We start from the raw sequence: 18,026 nt of genomic DNA, 5'->3' as shown, positions 1-18,026 counted from the left end.
TAAATAAAAAAAAAAAAATGTTAAACAGTATGTTCTTACTAACTCTTATTAACTGTGAGTTAATGACCATAATAAGTTAATTTTCTTCAAAATAAAATAAAATAAATTCTTTTTTTTTTTTAAATAGCAAATTATTATCTTAATGATTTATTTGTTGTCCACCATTAATCATTTTTTTTTTTCTGAAAATGTATATTGATGTTGCTTTTCAAAGTAGCTTTAGTAACTTTCGTGTATCACATAGATGAGGGAATACATCTAATTTTTTCTGTGATTTTATTTTTTCGAAAGATAGAAAAAATTATAAGTTAATTCAATTTTGTGCATCTGTGAATGAATATAGTCAATTTATCAACAACACTTTATCCTATCTTTATTATTATCCCTAATTCAAAGTATAAATTCAATCTATTTTTGTTTTATATTTTATTCAAGTTTTTTGTTTTTAGGTACCATTTTATCTTAATTCCATTTGTTCTTTTAACTGAATCAGGTATATTGGTTGTATAGTGGTAACAGACGATTTATATATGCTTAATAAATAATCCCTATTATAAGCTGCCATAACAGTTTTATGTTAAGATGTAATCCTCATCTATATGGTACACACTGATTGTTCATCGGGTATTTAGTAAACACGGAAAATGTCGGCCCTCTATTTTATTAGTCAATATTGCCCTGCTTCTCATCCCCAACTGAATCCATGCTGGCTTTGCTTTTGTTTTGCTTCTCTTGGCTGTTTCATGGTTTCTGGAGGCATGGCAGATTCTTAGGTCAGGACGTTTGTAATTGATACTAATAAGATTTCTAGTGGTGAACTCTACGCAAAGCTCTTCCTGTATATGTTCTTATATTATTATTGTTGTATCATGTTATAATAAAGCACCTTTGACAACTTGATCGACACACAATGAGAATAAATGTGGAATTGGCAGATTGCTACATCAACAGCAATTTATTGATAATGAAAATTTACACTATAAGCTGTTGCAGCTGGGAAATAAGCTTTAAATATGTCGCTGCATGTTGAATATATGATATTGTTATGATTCAGTTCCATTAATGTAATATGTACAATTCCATGTCTCAATTATTTATTTATATTAGCTGTAAATGGAATCATTTAATGTTATAATTAAGTGCATGACAAGTTCTGTGTGTAACTTGTTTCCATTAGGATGCATATAAGCATGATGAAAATTATATTGATTTGTAAATATGTGCAACTTATGTATGTGGTGTCATCCAAAGCGAAAGAGTTGTTAAGGTGAATAAAAATAAGAAAAATATATACTCTTCTTTTAATATTAATGTTTTAAAATTTGTATTCTTATCTTTATTGCTTATTATTATGACAAAATATAAAAGGAAAGCTAATATCAAGATTGCACACTCACCTGTGGATTTTTCTAGGTGTCATTTGAAATTTCAAGGTTTTGATTTAATTATTTTATTAAACTTGTATATTTATCAATTACAGGTTTCATTATATAAATGTATACAATTATGGTTTGGATTATACAAAAGGATTTTGAGAATATTGAAAATACTTGATTTTTTAAATAAAGAAAATCAACTATCTAAGTTTAAAGATATTCTTGTAAGGCCATGTGTTTACGTTTTAAGTTGTGAACATTTTTCCTTACCTTTCTTTGACCTATTGAGATTCTATTATAGTCTTGGAGTGGTAGCTCACGGACTCTTGCACATTACTAGGGATAATTAAAAAATTGTATTGACTCAAATTTGAAATATTTGTTCTAGATTATAATACTTTGTATTTAATTATATTCTATTGCTTTGAAACTGAGTTAATCGTAAATCCATAGCCTATACATCTCACCGGAGACATTTTTTTCCTGCATGTTTATTGGCAGGTTGTCATATAATTTATGTTAGCTCCTCACTACTAATATCCTACCTTTGTTAGCCCTTATAATGGTTAGGATATAAATGGTTTAGTTCTTAAAAGAATTTAAAATGGCTATCGTTGTTGATCAGTATCTTAACAACCCAATAGAACTGCTATAATGTACTTGTACTGATGTCATTTATTTTCAAAATTTTATTGAAAATATTTATAAATATAAAATTTAAAGAAATAATGTCTTTTGCAAATAGAAGTTTCATTTCTACTGTTACTGCTATTGTATTCCTTTGTTCATATCCAAATAACAGTCCCTTAATTTTTGTTATCTGAATGTGATGGATTCTGTTTTCTACTTCTGCTATGAAATTTTATAATTATATAAACGTGTGGAAGTTTTTCTATTTTCTGAGGTTTATTATAGTTATTACAAAAATCATAGTTATATTTAATTTTTAATATAAAATAAATTCATTGTTATTATCCCTCGATCTAATATTTTTGATGGTAACAATAAGAAAAAAAAATACATTCAATATCTGTCTATTTGTATTCCATTTATGGTGTATATCTGATTAGTGGTCCTTGGTAGAGTAGTTACATTGCTGCTAAAAAGCCTAGTGATGGTTCGAGTCTTGATATTTCTTAAAAATGCATTTTCAAAGAGCAAAGAGATTTAAGTCTAAATCAGTGGTTCCCAACCAGTGTTGTGCTGACCGTTGATGATCCATGAGAACTTTAGGATGAGCAGTTGGAGGGTCCGGAAACATATAGTTTTTAAAAAATTTATAGTTAGAAGTGTTTTATTAATTATCTTTCCTGATGACTTTGTGTCTACTGAGAGATTTTATGACAAAGTCAAAATATAAGTGACTCAAAATGTACTTTAAAGTAACTAATCTTAAAATATTTTCTGATGTGGAGGACCTCTTATGTTCCAAATCAGGAGTGGGGGTTGGCTGATGATGGTTCAATATCCAACTTAGTAATATGCATACTTCTTTAGGTCCCTGGTCTAAATGAACTTCACTGTTTCAGGAAGATAATGAAAAACTTATATTGCTTTTATTTATTTTTTCTGACCGTGTCTCTTGAATGTGAATAAAAATACAAAACCAAAAATAAAATAATTGAATTACAGATTGAGCAATGCTATATTGATCTGACAAAACTAGTATACATATGAATCAAAGGAGGGTTAAATAAGAGACCTCCAAGTCAGTAAAACAAAAAAAAAATGTTTAAATTGATTTATTATTTATTTATCTATTTGATCAAAATTTTAATTCGAACAACTTATGAAGAAGATGGTTAGGGGTGCAGTCAAAAGGAAACAAAAAATAGTTAACAACTCCTCTTTGTAGAGCTTCATCAGTGCTAAAAAAAATACAAAAAACAACTAAAAATAGTTTGACATTGTAGGATAATAAGATACAAAAAAATCAAATTAACATACGGTTAAAATTAGGTAAATATAAGTGAGAAGACAATTGTATACGAATAAACATAAAAACAAATAAAAATAGTTATAGTATAAAATAGACAATGATAGATATTTCATACTATAACTTTTTTTATTTCTTCTTTTTGTTCATTTGTATATAATTTTCTTTTCATTTTTATTTACATAATTTTAACTCAACTTTAATTTACTTTTTTGTTTCGTATTATCCTACAATAAGTACTTTTCTGTACTTATTATCAAAATATTTTTAGTTGTTTTTGTATCTTTTTAGCCGTGATAAAGCTCTATAAAGTTGCCTGAAATTTCGGCAATTAAATAGTTGTTAATTATTTTTTGTTTCCTTTTGACCACACCCGTATGAAAAATACGGTCAATCATTTTCATATGTATTATTTTAAAATTATTTGTCTATAAAAATTCACACACAATAATAGTTTCCAATAGTTATTTTTTACATCAATAAAATTAATCTCACAAAAGTAACTCAAAATTTACTCCTTCTGATCCTATGAAACCCTGATACTTCTGAAGTATTTAAAGTACTTCATTCTGCTTCATTTAGAAAATCAATCTGTCCTTTAAGTTTTGTCTGTATGCAGTACTTCTAAATAAAAAAATATTCTGGTCTATTCTGGTTGTTCAAATTATTGAAATTGGACCTATAGGAATACATTTTTTACTTAGAATGACTTTTCTAACATCTTCATTAGTTGTTTACATTCAGAATAGAAATATATTCAGAAATTATCCAGAAATACTTTTGAAGATTTTTTGTTAGTATAAAAACATGGATGAAGAAACAAATAGTGTCATTACTATGAGATCTTGGTCGGTTATTGTTATTATTTTAACAATGAGGTTTTTAAGGACTATAAGATTGTCTAATGGGACTAACCTAATAAAAATTGATTAAAACATAATTCTTTGTTTTATTTTATTTTATCAGACTTTATTCCTTTGATCTCACTAGATTTTGAAATAAATAGTATAACTATATCAAATAATTCCTTTAAATGATTAACTAAATCTTAAGTAGTATTGTTAAATATTATTCTTTTTTAATGTTTTTATTTAAAAAAAAAAAAAAGGAACCCGAAATGTTTGTCTATCTACCTGTGTTATATATATATAAGTTTTCTTATTTTTTCTTCCTTATATTTTCAACTTATTTCCTTTTGTGGTACCATGTACATACATTGCTGAATGGATAGATCGTTGTTAATAACAAGCATTGCTTTAGTTATAGTATTAATCATTATTTGTTTTAATGTTAAATTATATTGGTAAAAATTTAAATTGAATACGTATTTTGAAGTTAATTATTTATTTTTTGTACTTTTTCTAACTTAAATGTAATTTTGCAGTCATGTTTTTCATTTTCCTCATAAATTCTATGGTCATTGCAGCAATGCGAGATTATTAGATTATTCCCTGAATTTTAAATGCACATCTCATTTGTTAAACTTTGGTATTGAAAATATTTGTTCTTAATTTTTTTTTTCTTTTTAGAATTAATTATTCATTCTTATTTTTTATAATGTTTACAGTTAGACGATAAAGCTAGCATTATCCCTTTGGTTGCTGGTCTGAGAAAAGAAATGCAACAACTTGTGGCTGAGGTATGCTTTGTTAGATATTATTGTGTATTAATATTTCATCATAAAAAAAAAAAAATAATACATATCATATTTTTATCATTAGGGGATACAATTGGTCTGGGAGAGCTACAAACTAGAACAATATGTCCATCGATTTGCTGAACAAGTTTGTACATTCCAGGAGAAAGTTGAGGATCTTCTGGTTGTCGAAGAACAGCTTGATGTTGATGTTAGGTATAAAGTTATATTAACTGCTACACGTAAATTTTGTTTTTACATATAGTTAAATTTTATGGTGATTTTAAATCATAATTTGAATTAAATGGTTAAGAGCTAACATACACTAGACTAGTGTGTGACTTTAATAAACACCAAAATTTTCATTTAACTTAAGTTTATTATGTTATTATGACCCAACATCTTGAATTTAGAAAATTAGGGCATTGTTTAAAGGGGATTAACAAAATAAATTACACTTAATTTTAGAATATTTTATTCTGAAGATATGAAGAATAAGAAATTACATTATCTAACTATAGTGTTTCCTTATTTATAGTTCATGTCCCCTCCATATCTTTCATAAAGACATAAACATTGGATTGAAATATGGTAAAAATTAAATAATACACTAATGTGTTTTTTTTTTTTGTGTTATATTTTAACTGATTTTAAGCTATTAAAAATTAAAAAAATAATTTTCATTCCTTAGGCGTTCTGATATTCATTGAAGATTCCTTTATGTCCATGCTTTTTTAAACATTTTATTGTATTATAAGCATTTGTTTTGTAAGGTACTGAAACTTTATAAAAGAATTTGTATTCCTGGGTGTGTAAAAAAAGGAACAGTACTATGTAATAACCAAAAAATCTTAATTTATTAGTATTCTTTTGACTATTTTTCTGTCTTTATTTACTCTTTGTTAATAAATAAATTGGACTTTTTCTTCAAGGGATTTTTAGTGTATTTAAAGATTGATCAGTCTCAATTATATGTTTATAAGTTTTGACATGAATTTATTAAATGGTTAAAAGATGATTATTTTCGAAACTCTAAAGATTTAAAAGCCCATAAATTATATTATATATCTAATACTTCTCAGATCTTTGGAAACATGCCCTTATTCTGCATCAACTCTTCGAGATATTCTCGCTAAAGTCCAGCATGCCGTAGATGATCTTTCATTAAAGCAGTATTCCAATCTCCACATATGGGTTAGCAGACTCGATCAAGCTGTAAGTTTTGTTTAAAATTGTATTTATTTTAGTTTTTAAGTACATTGGAATATTATTTTATGTTATGTTTCCTTTATTATTAAATAAAGTTACGTCGTTTATTTTATCTAAAATTATTTTATAAACTGTGTATGGGGACTTCTTGAGTTACCCTCTTCCCATTCAAAATTAGGTTTAACCTTTTTGTGTGTTTTTGGTCTCTAGGATAAGCTCATACAAAATTGTCCTTACTACATTGTCTTTTCAGGAATGACTTGAAATTTCAATGAAAAACAGCTGAAAAAAGGCAAATAATTAATTAAACAGTGAGGTATCCTTTCCCTAGTAATCATTTAGGATTGCTGGATTTAATTAGTAATTGGATTTGCTTAACAAATATTGGATTTATTGTCACCATCCATTATTTTTAGAATGTGAAAGGATGCCTATTTATAATTTTTTTGTTATGATTTCTAATACATTTCACTACATTAAAATTAAGTACATCTAAGTATATTTTAGTAGTTTTACAGTTTTATTACAATTTAAGTTGTTGGTTAATATAATTTTACTACAAAATATTTTAGTTAGATTACTTAGATATAGAATATATAGTAAGGGAGAGTTTTGCAATCGTGAAAAATTTTGAATTCGAGATTTTGACAAAAATAGACATTTTGAGGTTCTCTGAGTCCAAATAATCAGGTCTTACAATTTATTATGTGTTTATTTGAAAACTAGCTCAAAAATAAAAAGTCTTGAACTGAAATAATAATAATAAAAAAGTCTGAAATAATATATTTAAGCCTGGTATTTGCCTGAGATGTTACATTGAAAAGTAGACAGGGCTTAGTTGCCAAATATTTAAAAAAATTGATCTAATTTACCTTTAATTTTGTAAATTTGAAATAATCATAAATTTGAAACATGAAGGAATTTTGTAATTAACTGAAGGAATTTTGTAATTAACTGAAGGAGAAAAGGTTTTTACACGATTGGCTTCAAGAGACTGGGTTATCAGAAATAGCCCAATCTTTTCTGATCTCACTCCATAATACCCAGCTTTGTTATCTTTTGCTATGCTGTTGCATTCATTAGTTGATCGCTTCACACCTCGAGAATTCCCTAAAAATTAATTTTCATGGAAACAGAAAAAAAAAAAATTGATCATAATTTTAAGTACTGTGATGTTTTTACCCGATTTTTACTGCTAAAACAATGGCCAACAACATGATTTTATTTCCTTCTTTTATCAATACCAGGTGGAGAAAAATCTTGGAGGGAGGCTTCAGGCTGGGATTGATGCTTGGACTGATGCATTAGAAGGCAAGAGCCATGAACTAGACTTAAGTATGGACACTGACGCACCAGCCAGACCAACACATGCACCTGGTGGTGACCCACATGTTAGTAATATTTATTGTTTGTTCGTTTTTTAAAATTTTGGTACTAGTCTGACAAATTAAAAGTTTATTTTTCATTTAAATAATGCACTTCATTATAAAGGATTTAATCAGTGAAATGTTCATGCTATCAATCTTAAATACTATACTATACTGAAAAAATAATATGTGATTACTTTCAATTTACAGGTGCAGACCGTGACTCATGAAGTGCGCATTACAAATCAAATTATGTACCTCTATCCAAGCATAGAGGAAGCGAGATTTCAGATAATGCAACAGCTCTTCCAATGGCAGGCTGTTGTAACGTCTCAGCAGAGGCTTCAGAGCTCCAGATATCAGGTTAATTTTTGTATTTCATTTATTAAAATAATTTGTGTTTATCTGTTTTTATACTTTTTCAAAGCTCGGCCGATAATTACTTTTTAATATGGTTATTGCTGAAGATAATAGTGACTATAATTCAATCTTATATTTCAATTCAAGTTCGCTTCTGATAGCCTAATTATTGTAATAAAGAAGTCAAATTTTTTTACATTGATATGGGAACAATAATCTTTAATATTTAATAATTATTATAATTCGTATCAAATTTATTTTCTTGACAGTCTATGATGACTTATTAGCAAGGTTTTTGATAGCTATGATTTTACAATGCCATTTCGCATTGTAATATTGGTAAATCTGAGACTGTTTTTGTAATTTAAAAGAGTATCTAGACCTTGTAATAAATGTATGAGTTGGAATTCTACGACGAACATTTACTAACATAAAATTAAAATCAGATATTAAAGACCAACACGAGATTAAGCTACTATGATTTTGTATACTTATCTATTTTATCTGTGGATACAATTTTTTTATTGTGTAATATTTCTGTAATAACATTCTGTCATATATGTAGACAATGGTAATATGGATCATTGAGCTTATTCACACCATATCTACAAATATATAAATTAAATAGGAAATAGAAGAGAGTAAAGAATAAAAAAAAAAAATTAAATCAATGTAAAATAATATTTTTAACACAATCATTCCTATTTACATTCAGCCTTGGGAACTCCAAACTGAACTCTTTCCTCCAATAATTCAAGGCTCTGGAAGATCCCGGCACTTCTCTCTCAACCGCGTCATTGGTATTAAAAGCCAGTGGAGGATGAGTGAGGGGGGCTAGGTGTAGATTAAATTACATAGACCTAGCTTTGCTATCTTCACAATTATTCACTATAGATTTCCTGTTTCACTTTCTTTTATGAGAACCAAAACTTGTCCATGGCAACACTATTGTTCCTTTCAGAAATATAAAATAATATAATAGTACTCACTGTAATAGCCTTTCCAATGCTGGGCTTCATTTTCTTGAGAAATTTCTGTATTCTTCTAATGCTGAGTTAAGAGTGCCTTTGTCCATCCTTCAGGTCTTTTGTCTGTTGTTTTCCCTCTCTCATTTCAAATAGCCTTCTTGGCTAAATTAAACTATCATATATTAAGTAATCCAATACATTGTGGATATTGAGACGACATCCTCGATAAAATAGTATTAAAAACTATATATTTTTTACCAATTACACAAAATAACATTCATGGGTAAAATTGGACATTGGGAGTCAGAAATAAGTAATATACAAATGAATAATCATGCGTCTTGTGTACATAGAAGAATACCGAAATATCAATGCAACAATTACTTTTGAATAAAAAGTATAAAAAAAAGAATAATTTTTTCTCTACAATAATAAATATTTTTAAATAAAATTTATTGTCCTGACAGTCCATGATGATTTATTGGCAAGGTTTTTGATTTCCATGATTTTACAATGTTATTTCACATTGTGATATTGGTAAATCTGAGACTGTTTTTGTGATAAAAAAAAAAATTGTAACAATATGTTGCTAGATATTGTTACCAATCATTTAAAAATTAGTTTGATCCTACCTTATAGTTTTATTTTAGTAGTTGTCGTATTATTTTAGTTTACATTAATTTTTTTTTTAAATTGTCTTATTTTTTTAATTATTGAATATTTTTTATAGCTTGGGCTTGAAAGGCTCATTTCTCAGTCATATAGAGATTTGTTGACGAAGCTGCCTAATGGTTCCCAAGCACTGATCAATGCGTATGATTCAATAGACAGGAAAATCAAAGATGTAAGTTTTTCAAGTACCATGTTATAATGTATAGAATTATAAAGTTTTTATTATTATTTTTTTATTATAATGACATATTTAAAAATAATATTGATATGCAAATTCATTTGAAGTGTTTCTCTCATGCATAAAGTTAATTTTTTTAAAATTAATCCTATCGAAATTTAAAATAATATGCATTGTTTTTACTTTTAAACTGCTGACTAACTCTTGTTATTCAATAATCAGTTCTCGAGTTACGACAGGGTTCTATTCATTCATCTCTGTAATAAGTCGAAGTGATAATAATTAAAAATAAAATTCAACACTAGTATTTATGTGGAAATATTTAATTATTTTACTGAATCTGTATTCTATGATAATAATTATTTAATATATTATATTTGAATATTACATTTATACATCTTCCTATGACACTAATACCGATATCTGACTCCTGAGATTTTATTTTTGTTATTTTTAACATGACTAGGTTTTTTTTTTTTCATTATGAAGACATGTTACTGATGATAACCGACAAAAAAAGTTCTTTATTATTTTTTTTGTTTGTCGTTAGTATGCAATATTATAAGTTGAGAACTGACATTAATATTCATATAAACCAATTTTCAAAGGAGTTTTATGATTAGCTATAAACATATATATGAACAAACTTCACATAGTTATTTACCACCTAAATAATTGTTTCCAGGTTGTCAATTATGTAGATGAGTGGCTAAGGTACCAGTCTCTTTGGGATCTCCAGTCGGATACTCTATACTGTAGGCTGGGAGATGATATTACCATGTGGATGAGATGTCTCTCTGATGTCAAGTATGGTTTTATTTTTTTAATTAATATTATAAATCATAAATATGTATATATATTCAGTATAATTTTCTTATTGAAAGCTCAGTTATAAGAAAATCTCAGATATAAGAACCAGCATTTAGAGGTAAAGTTTGTTACCCTAGTAAATTTCTCCAGCTATAAAAACGAGTACCTCAGTTATAAGGAAATTAAAATTACCTGCTTTTAGTTCAATACTGACATCGATTATGAAGATGGTTATAAAGAAGAAAGGCTGAGGCATAACAAATGAAATCCAAATTATAGTGATATCATTCAGAATATTCTGTTAATGGACAACAATAGAGATGAATTTGTGTGAAAGGAACCTTATACTAAAACTAGTATAGTATTAACAAAGGTGTTACCATTGTCATTGAAACTCTGAGAAATTATTATTTCAGCAGTAGTCTTCTAGAAGAATTTTCCAAACCATTTGTTGATTAGAACACTTTTTTTACAAATTCTGATGGAAAAATTATCTGATTTTTAAAATATATAAATTCATAATTAGATATGTATATATTTGGAATATTGAATATATTAAATACAGTTATTTTCTTGTAGTCGTTTAGATTTTATGATTAAAAAAAAAGTTAATTAATAGTTCTCAGTATCAATATCTGGTATTATTCTTACTCGAATAATTAATTTTGTATTGTTTTTAGGAAATCTCGTACTACATTTGATACATCTGAGACACGCAGACAGTTCGGCCCTATTGCCATAGATTATGCTAAAGTTCAAAGTAAGGTAGCACTAAAATATGATTCTCTTGATAAAGAAATCTTAGCTAAGTTCGGTGGTCTTCTTGGTCAGGAAATGTCTGGGTTCCATTCTCAAATTTCTAAGGTAAGATAGATTATGATGAAGCAATCATATAAAGTCGTTAATTAATGATTATTAATAAAATTTGTTAATTAATTATATTAATAATGTAAAGTTGTTAAATAAATAAATAATTAATTAATATTTTATAGTCTCGAAGTGAATTGGAACAGCAGTCGATTGAAGCAGCCAGTACTTCGGATGCGGTCTGTTTTATTACTTATGTCCAATCATTAAAAAGAAACATGAAATCTTGGCAGAAACAGGTTAGTTTTAATTTATTTGAAGTTGATTATTCAAATATTAACTTGATGAAAATAGAAAAAAAAAATTGTATCTGATTTCACGGTATTTCGTAAAATATTTGTAAATATAAAAAATAATAGGTTGCTCTGCTTGTCTAAAGTTAATTTTTTTTTTTTTTTGTGGTGCATAAGTTGCTGACCGTGGATATTATATGAGGAGAAGATGGTTGGGGGTGTGGTCAGTGGAGAACTCAAATATGTAATTTAGCATTAATGAAATAATTTTTTACTTATTTGTGTTCTTCACTGACCACCCACAACCATTTTCTCATTAAATTTTTTTTTTTTTTTTACTTTTTATCATAGTAATAAACGGGAGTAAAATTATTTATTTATTATCTGCTTCTTAGAAATAGCATGAAAGAGTTTAATTTTTGTATTTCATTGTACAAATATGTTTAATTTTATCCAGTCACTTGTTTTTTATTGTCTTCTTGTTGGCCACCTAAAATTTGTCACATTTTTCTATCCTGAGACGTTGTTACAAATTTTCAGTCAAGAAATCACTTGAGATGCTTCTCAGGATTAAACCATTTTGATAGAAAGTGTTATATGATGATGATTTTTTTAAATATTGTGCTAATTCATAAACTAAATATATTTGGTAGAAAGGATAATTAAGACAAAGTTATTTTGAAAATATAGGTGGAAATATATAGAGAAGGACAGAGAATTCTCGAGCGGCAAAGATTTCAATTTCCTAATAATTGGTTGCATGTAGACAATGTGGAAGGAGAGTGGTCAGCTTTCAATGAAATCATCAAAAGAAAGGACTTATCCATCCAAGCACAGGTAATTTTGGCTCTTTTTTTAGTTGTTTTTTTTTTTTCTTTTAAATATATAGTACTGTATCGTTTGTTGCCTATTAGGTGGTCAGCTTACAGCAGAAGATGGTGGCTGAAGACCGCGCAGTTGAGGCCAGGACCAATGACCTCCTTTCTGATTGGGAACACTCCAAGCCGATAGAAGGAAGGCTAAGGCCAGATGAAGCACTTGCTCAGTTGAATGAATTTGAAGTGAAGTTTGCTAGACTTAAGGAAGAAAGGGACAATGTAGCCAAAGCTAAGGAGGCTCTCGAACTCCAGTATACAGGTATGTGAAGAATTTATGATCCTGAATCAATTATTTTATTACTATTGAACTATTTTTATCAATTGCTCTTGTTCCACAATTTCACCTGATGAATGAAATCATATTTCAAAGGAATTCTTTATTGGGTAGCTCTTGAATGCTTTAAAAATAATGCAAAATAATGGTCTTACTATTTCACCATCGATAAGATTGGCAGTAACATTGGGATACAGTCAATGTCTTCAATTATCCCCAGGGTGTAAAGATGTTATTGAAGTTCACTGTCAAGTCAGTAGATAACAACATCAATTATTTAAATAACCTACTGAAAAAACCTATCTGATGAAGTCCCATCTGTTGGTTTTATACAACTTCTATGACAAGTTCAAGCTGATAATGTCTTCATCTTCTTATTTTTATTATTCATTTCACCTATTTTATAACTTATAATTACTTTTCTTGTCATTATTTTATCTCATAATAATTATTTAACTCTTAGGTGCAAGTAGTGGTAGCGAAGAGAGGGTGGCTGTGGTATTTGAAGAAATGGAAGATCTGAAGGAAGTATGGACTGAATTATCTGGTATATGGCGAAGATTAGATGAAACTCGAGAGATACCATGGCTTTCAGTTCAGCCTAGAAAGCTTCGTCAACAGTTAGATGGCCTGTCTCAACAACTGAAGGAGTTACCTGCCCGTGTCAGACAATACTCCTCGTATGAGTATGTCAAGAAACTGTTGCAAGGATACACTAAGGTCAGTTATATTACTCGTATCTGTTATTTCAAACCTCATTTTTAAAATTTTCTTTTAAAAAATAATTTTTTATTTTCTAGAATTTTTCTACCATAAATCATTGGTATTTTTAAAATTGAAATATATTGTTAAAAAAAGAAACCGAGACTTAAAAAATTAAATTAAAATTAATGATCATGATGATGTAATATGGACTAATGTAATTTCATTATGACCTCAATTTTGTAATGTAGTCAGCTTCTTTCTTTTTCCAAATGTTTTAAACTTGTTTGTTTTTTACATGGTATGGACTTCAGGTGAACATGCTGATCGTGGAGTTGAAGAGCGATGCACTAAAGGAGAGACACTGGAGAGCATTAATGAGAAAACTGCGTGTGAACTGGGTGCTGTCCGAGCTGTCACTGGGTCAAGTTTGGGATGTTGATCTTCAAGCTAATGAGAGTGTTGTTAAAGACATTATTCTTACAGCCCAAGGTGAAATGGCACTCGAGGAGTTCCTCAGGCAGGTGAGACTACTTGAAAGATTTTGCGTGATGTATTAGCTTGAAAATTTGATTAAAAAAAAAGTAGCCAAGGGTTAAGATCCTAATTTAATATATAAGATTTTTATTAATAAGTTACTAAATATAAATGAATTTTTTCAACTTTAGGTCAGAGAATCTTGGCAGAACTATCAGCTAGATTTGATCAATTATCAGAATAAGTGCCGTCTTATCAGAGGTTGGGATGATCTCTTCACTAAAGTCAAAGAACATATAAATTCAGTAGCAGCCATGAAACTCTCACCCTATTATAAGGTATCGTATGTTTTCATTATGGACAGTCACTATTAGCATTAAGAATTTTAAACAAATTTTATATCACACTTTTCTGTTTAAATAATTCATATTTCTAACTTTTTTACATACAAAGTTAACAAATGTATAAAAAAATAATTAGTAATTGTTTTTTAATTCTTTAGGTATTTGAAGAAGAGGCTCTGACATGGGAAGAGAAACTGAATAGAATAAATGCTCTCTTTGATGTTTGGATTGATGTTCAGCGGCGTTGGGTTTACCTGGAAGGGATTTTCTCCGGAAGTGCAGATATTAAAACCCTTCTGCCCATTGAAACCTCACGTTTTCATAATATAAGGTGAGAATCAATTGTCAATTATTTTTTTCCAGATTTCTTTAATATGATTAGATCCAGTCATTTAAGGACCAAAAAATTCTCTGAAAATATTAAGACCATTCCTAAAGCTTTCTGACCCCTGAAAGGATTTTAGATATTTTTGAAACCTTCCTTTCCATGCCAAATAATGTGATTAAATTTTATTATATGTGAAGTGTTATTATGAGATATATGTTATTATTCAGAAGAAAGAGTCAATGGTTAACATTTTTTTAAAGTGGTTAATTAACTAATTTTCTTCATAAAAGAGTATTAGAAAACAGGCTGTAATATCTAGGTCACCAACCTATAACGTTGTAGTGGCCAAGTGTGCTAAGACCTCACCTTAGCAGCATCAGTTCGAATCCTAGATGAATTGATCATTACTTCGTGACGGCTCCTCTGAATGATAATGTGACCTTCCCTCTCTGGTTTAAATAGGTTGATAACCTGTATGGTGAAGTTCATAAAAAATGACCTATTTAGGTCTTCTGAAAAGTATAATTACAGGGTTTCGTCCACTGAAAACAATTTTTTTTTTTTAAATTATTGATCAATACTTCTGCAAATATCAGAACTTGAAAATAGCAAGTCAGGTTTGGTCCTCAAAAATTAAGTTACTCGAAAAACTTGTTTTTTCTCTTATTTATTTTGACATTTCCTTATCATTCTACATGAATTATAGAATTTTGCTTCATAGCCTTTGCTCTGTTTTCATAGCCTAAAGGTCGAGGCTGAGATCTATATATCCACTATCCTTTATTTTTTTCTGTAGCCTACTGATCATTCTTTTGGCTCTCCTTGTTTCATATCACTTAAGATAGCTACCCTGAAATTATTATTTTAATTCACTAAAATATTCCTGAATGTCGGTATTCAACTTCTTTTGTTGTGATAAGATTTTGAAATTTTTGAGTGATATTTGCTTCAACTCAAAACCTCAACTAATTTTTAATTTATATTGTTCATATTAACCTATTTCATTGTGTATATATATTGATTTTTCTCTATTAGATACAACTCTAGTCATTTATTTTAGTAAACATTTTTTTTTGTACTGTTAAAATGAATATTTTAATATCATTTTTCAGCTCAGATTTTCTCGGTCTCATGAAGAAAGTAGCTAAATCGCCAATGGTGATGGATGTGCTGAACATTCAAGGTGTGCAGAGGTCATTGGAAAGATTAGCTGATTTGTTGGAAAAGATACAGAAAGCTCTTGGAGAATATCTTGAACGGGAGAGAATGTCATTCCCTAGATTTTACTTTGTTGGTGATGAAGATTTACTTGAAATTATAGGTAATAAATTAAATTTATCACATAGTAGAAGCTTCTTAGTTTATTTAAATTTTAAGGCTTAAAAATCCTAGAGACATAAAATGTCTATATTTTATCTATAGCTGGGAAAAGTCCGTTTAAAACAATGCTATTTAAAAAAGGTTTTATACTAGTTCTAAGAACATTTTTTAATGTCGAATAAAAAAAAAAGTAGGATGGGTCTTGTCAAATTTATATATTAGTGGGAAGTCCTATACTATAGAAAAGATTTAATTTCCTTCTCCTTTGCTTTAGAAACCACTTAGAGATTTTTGTAAACCAAAAATGCTTCTCCAGTATAAGAACCCCACTGGTAATAATTTTGCTTTAATAGGTATTAACGTTTTTGAGATACAGTGATCAATAAGCTAGTGAGTGAATGGTATCAGCTTTTTTATTTGTTAAAAAGTTGAAGATTGAACGGGTTTCCATCTTACTGATATTGAGTCGATTAAATAATCTTTATTTTGTTTTATAGAGTATTTAATTAGCTATTAAATGAATGGCTATAATTTTCCTAGAGATGAATAGTTTTCAAGTTATTCAAACATTTTTTTTTGTTTCTAGAAATGATTCTTAAAATACTGAGAGCCCAGATTTTTATGGTACCCAGCCATATTGCAGCAGAACCACTACTAATAAGTTCATGTACAGTCCGGTTATAGAAATACAATAATGTGAGATACCGCCTATCTGTTTTTGTTCCTCAAAATTTACAGCCAATTCAAACTCTGAATTGTTGAATGATAACAAATTGTTTTATGAAGCACTATTTTGATCACTATGCATTGCAATTTACGATAACTTAATGGTGATAACTATATAATATATGCTATCAAAAGCTTTGATATTGAAGAATTCTCTTACTTTTTGCTGTCCATAAATAACAATATATTGTAACATAACTAATATATCTCTTAGGAACACACAAAAGTATTGAGAAATTTCATTTCCTCGAGTTGGTACTATATCTGATTGATGAAAAAATTCAGGCTATTGTATTATCAGATAGAGTTTAGGATTAATATGAATAAAACATAAAATAATAAGAAATAAAATTTATCTTGCTTAGTAATAAAATAGAATTTTTCATTGGTTAGAAAAATAAAATAAATAATTTAGTAAGAGCTGCCATTCTCTTTTCCTTATCTGGACCTGTCTAATCCCTAATGGAGGTCGTCCCTCCAAATTTTTTTCTTTCATTTGGCTAATAGTATTTATTTTTTTATTTTTTTTACAGGTAATTCCAAAAATATTGCTAGACTTCAAAAGCATTTCAAAAAAATGTTTGCTGGTGTTGCTTCAATTTTGTTGAATGAAGATAATACGATCATCACTGGAATTGCATCTCGGGAAGGAGAAGAGGCATGTATTTTTTGAATATTTATTAAATATTAATTTATTCTACTGTTGCTATTTATTCATTAATCTTAATCCTTAAAGTTTTGCTATATTAAAAAAAATATGTTCATGATATTTTAATTTTACAACTGAATAGTCTCTGATGATTTATATACATGGGGTCAGTGATTAATTTATTTCAGGCTGGCATGTAAATTAATCATATAGAATAGAATTATAGAAGAATAGAAATTATCATGAAACTGGGAGGATTTGGTACCTCATGAGTGGACCCATGGCTTTTAACAGTTGTCAACTTAATTTTATATTTTTACCATCTACTACAAATTAGTATAGAACGTTTATATATTTATTTAGTACTACAAAATGGTATAAAACTAAAACCTCTATAAATGTTAAACTACCATTTAACCATTCCATTGAAAAAGAAATACTACCATTCTGACGGAAAATCTTCCTAGAGTAGTACCCTAAATCAACTTTGTAAACAAACAAGGAAATGCATATAATGTTTTGATTACTATATGATGTTAGAGTTCTTCCAAAAAGTATGAAAACAAGTCGAATACAGCCTGGGAAACGATGTATAAAAGCAACCTCCATAAATGATATTTTAATATAAATGTCCATTAAATTAGAGATTGCAATAGAAATGGGAGGTTTCGCTAGCACCATGTGTCATTTGAGTGCATGGTTCTTGATAGTACCCT

At 28.3% G+C, this 18,026-nt stretch overlaps 1 protein-coding gene across 1 annotated transcript in view; it reads left to right on the top strand.

Moving 5' to 3' along the window:
• The window catches only part of Dhc64C (dynein heavy chain, cytoplasmic), a gene marked incomplete in the record, with an annotated part of 92,178 nt that overhangs the window by 17,542 nt on the left and 56,610 nt on the right, over nt 1-18,026 (top strand). The window contains 17 exon segments of the mRNA XM_067050149.1: nt 4,880-4,951; nt 5,034-5,164; nt 6,031-6,163; nt 7,405-7,548; nt 7,735-7,887; nt 9,583-9,696; nt 10,388-10,509; nt 11,193-11,376; nt 11,505-11,618; nt 12,303-12,449; nt 12,527-12,749; nt 13,228-13,484; nt 13,781-13,990; nt 14,135-14,281; nt 14,446-14,618; nt 15,728-15,936; nt 17,195-17,319. Coding sequence (XP_066906250.1) covers nt 4,880-4,951; nt 5,034-5,164; nt 6,031-6,163; nt 7,405-7,548; nt 7,735-7,887; nt 9,583-9,696; nt 10,388-10,509; nt 11,193-11,376; nt 11,505-11,618; nt 12,303-12,449; nt 12,527-12,749; nt 13,228-13,484; nt 13,781-13,990; nt 14,135-14,281; nt 14,446-14,618; nt 15,728-15,936; nt 17,195-17,319 — 2,658 coding nt within the window.

Source organism: Halyomorpha halys, unplaced genomic scaffold (assembly GCF_000696795.3).
Source record: "Halyomorpha halys isolate HHAL.00 unplaced genomic scaffold, Hhal_1.1 Scaffold107.1, whole genome shotgun sequence".
In the NCBI taxonomy this organism is placed as follows: domain Eukaryota; kingdom Metazoa; phylum Arthropoda; class Insecta; order Hemiptera; family Pentatomidae; genus Halyomorpha; species Halyomorpha halys.
The sequence above is the reverse complement of the archived record's forward strand: the minus strand, read 5'-3'. Positions and strand labels throughout refer to the sequence as shown.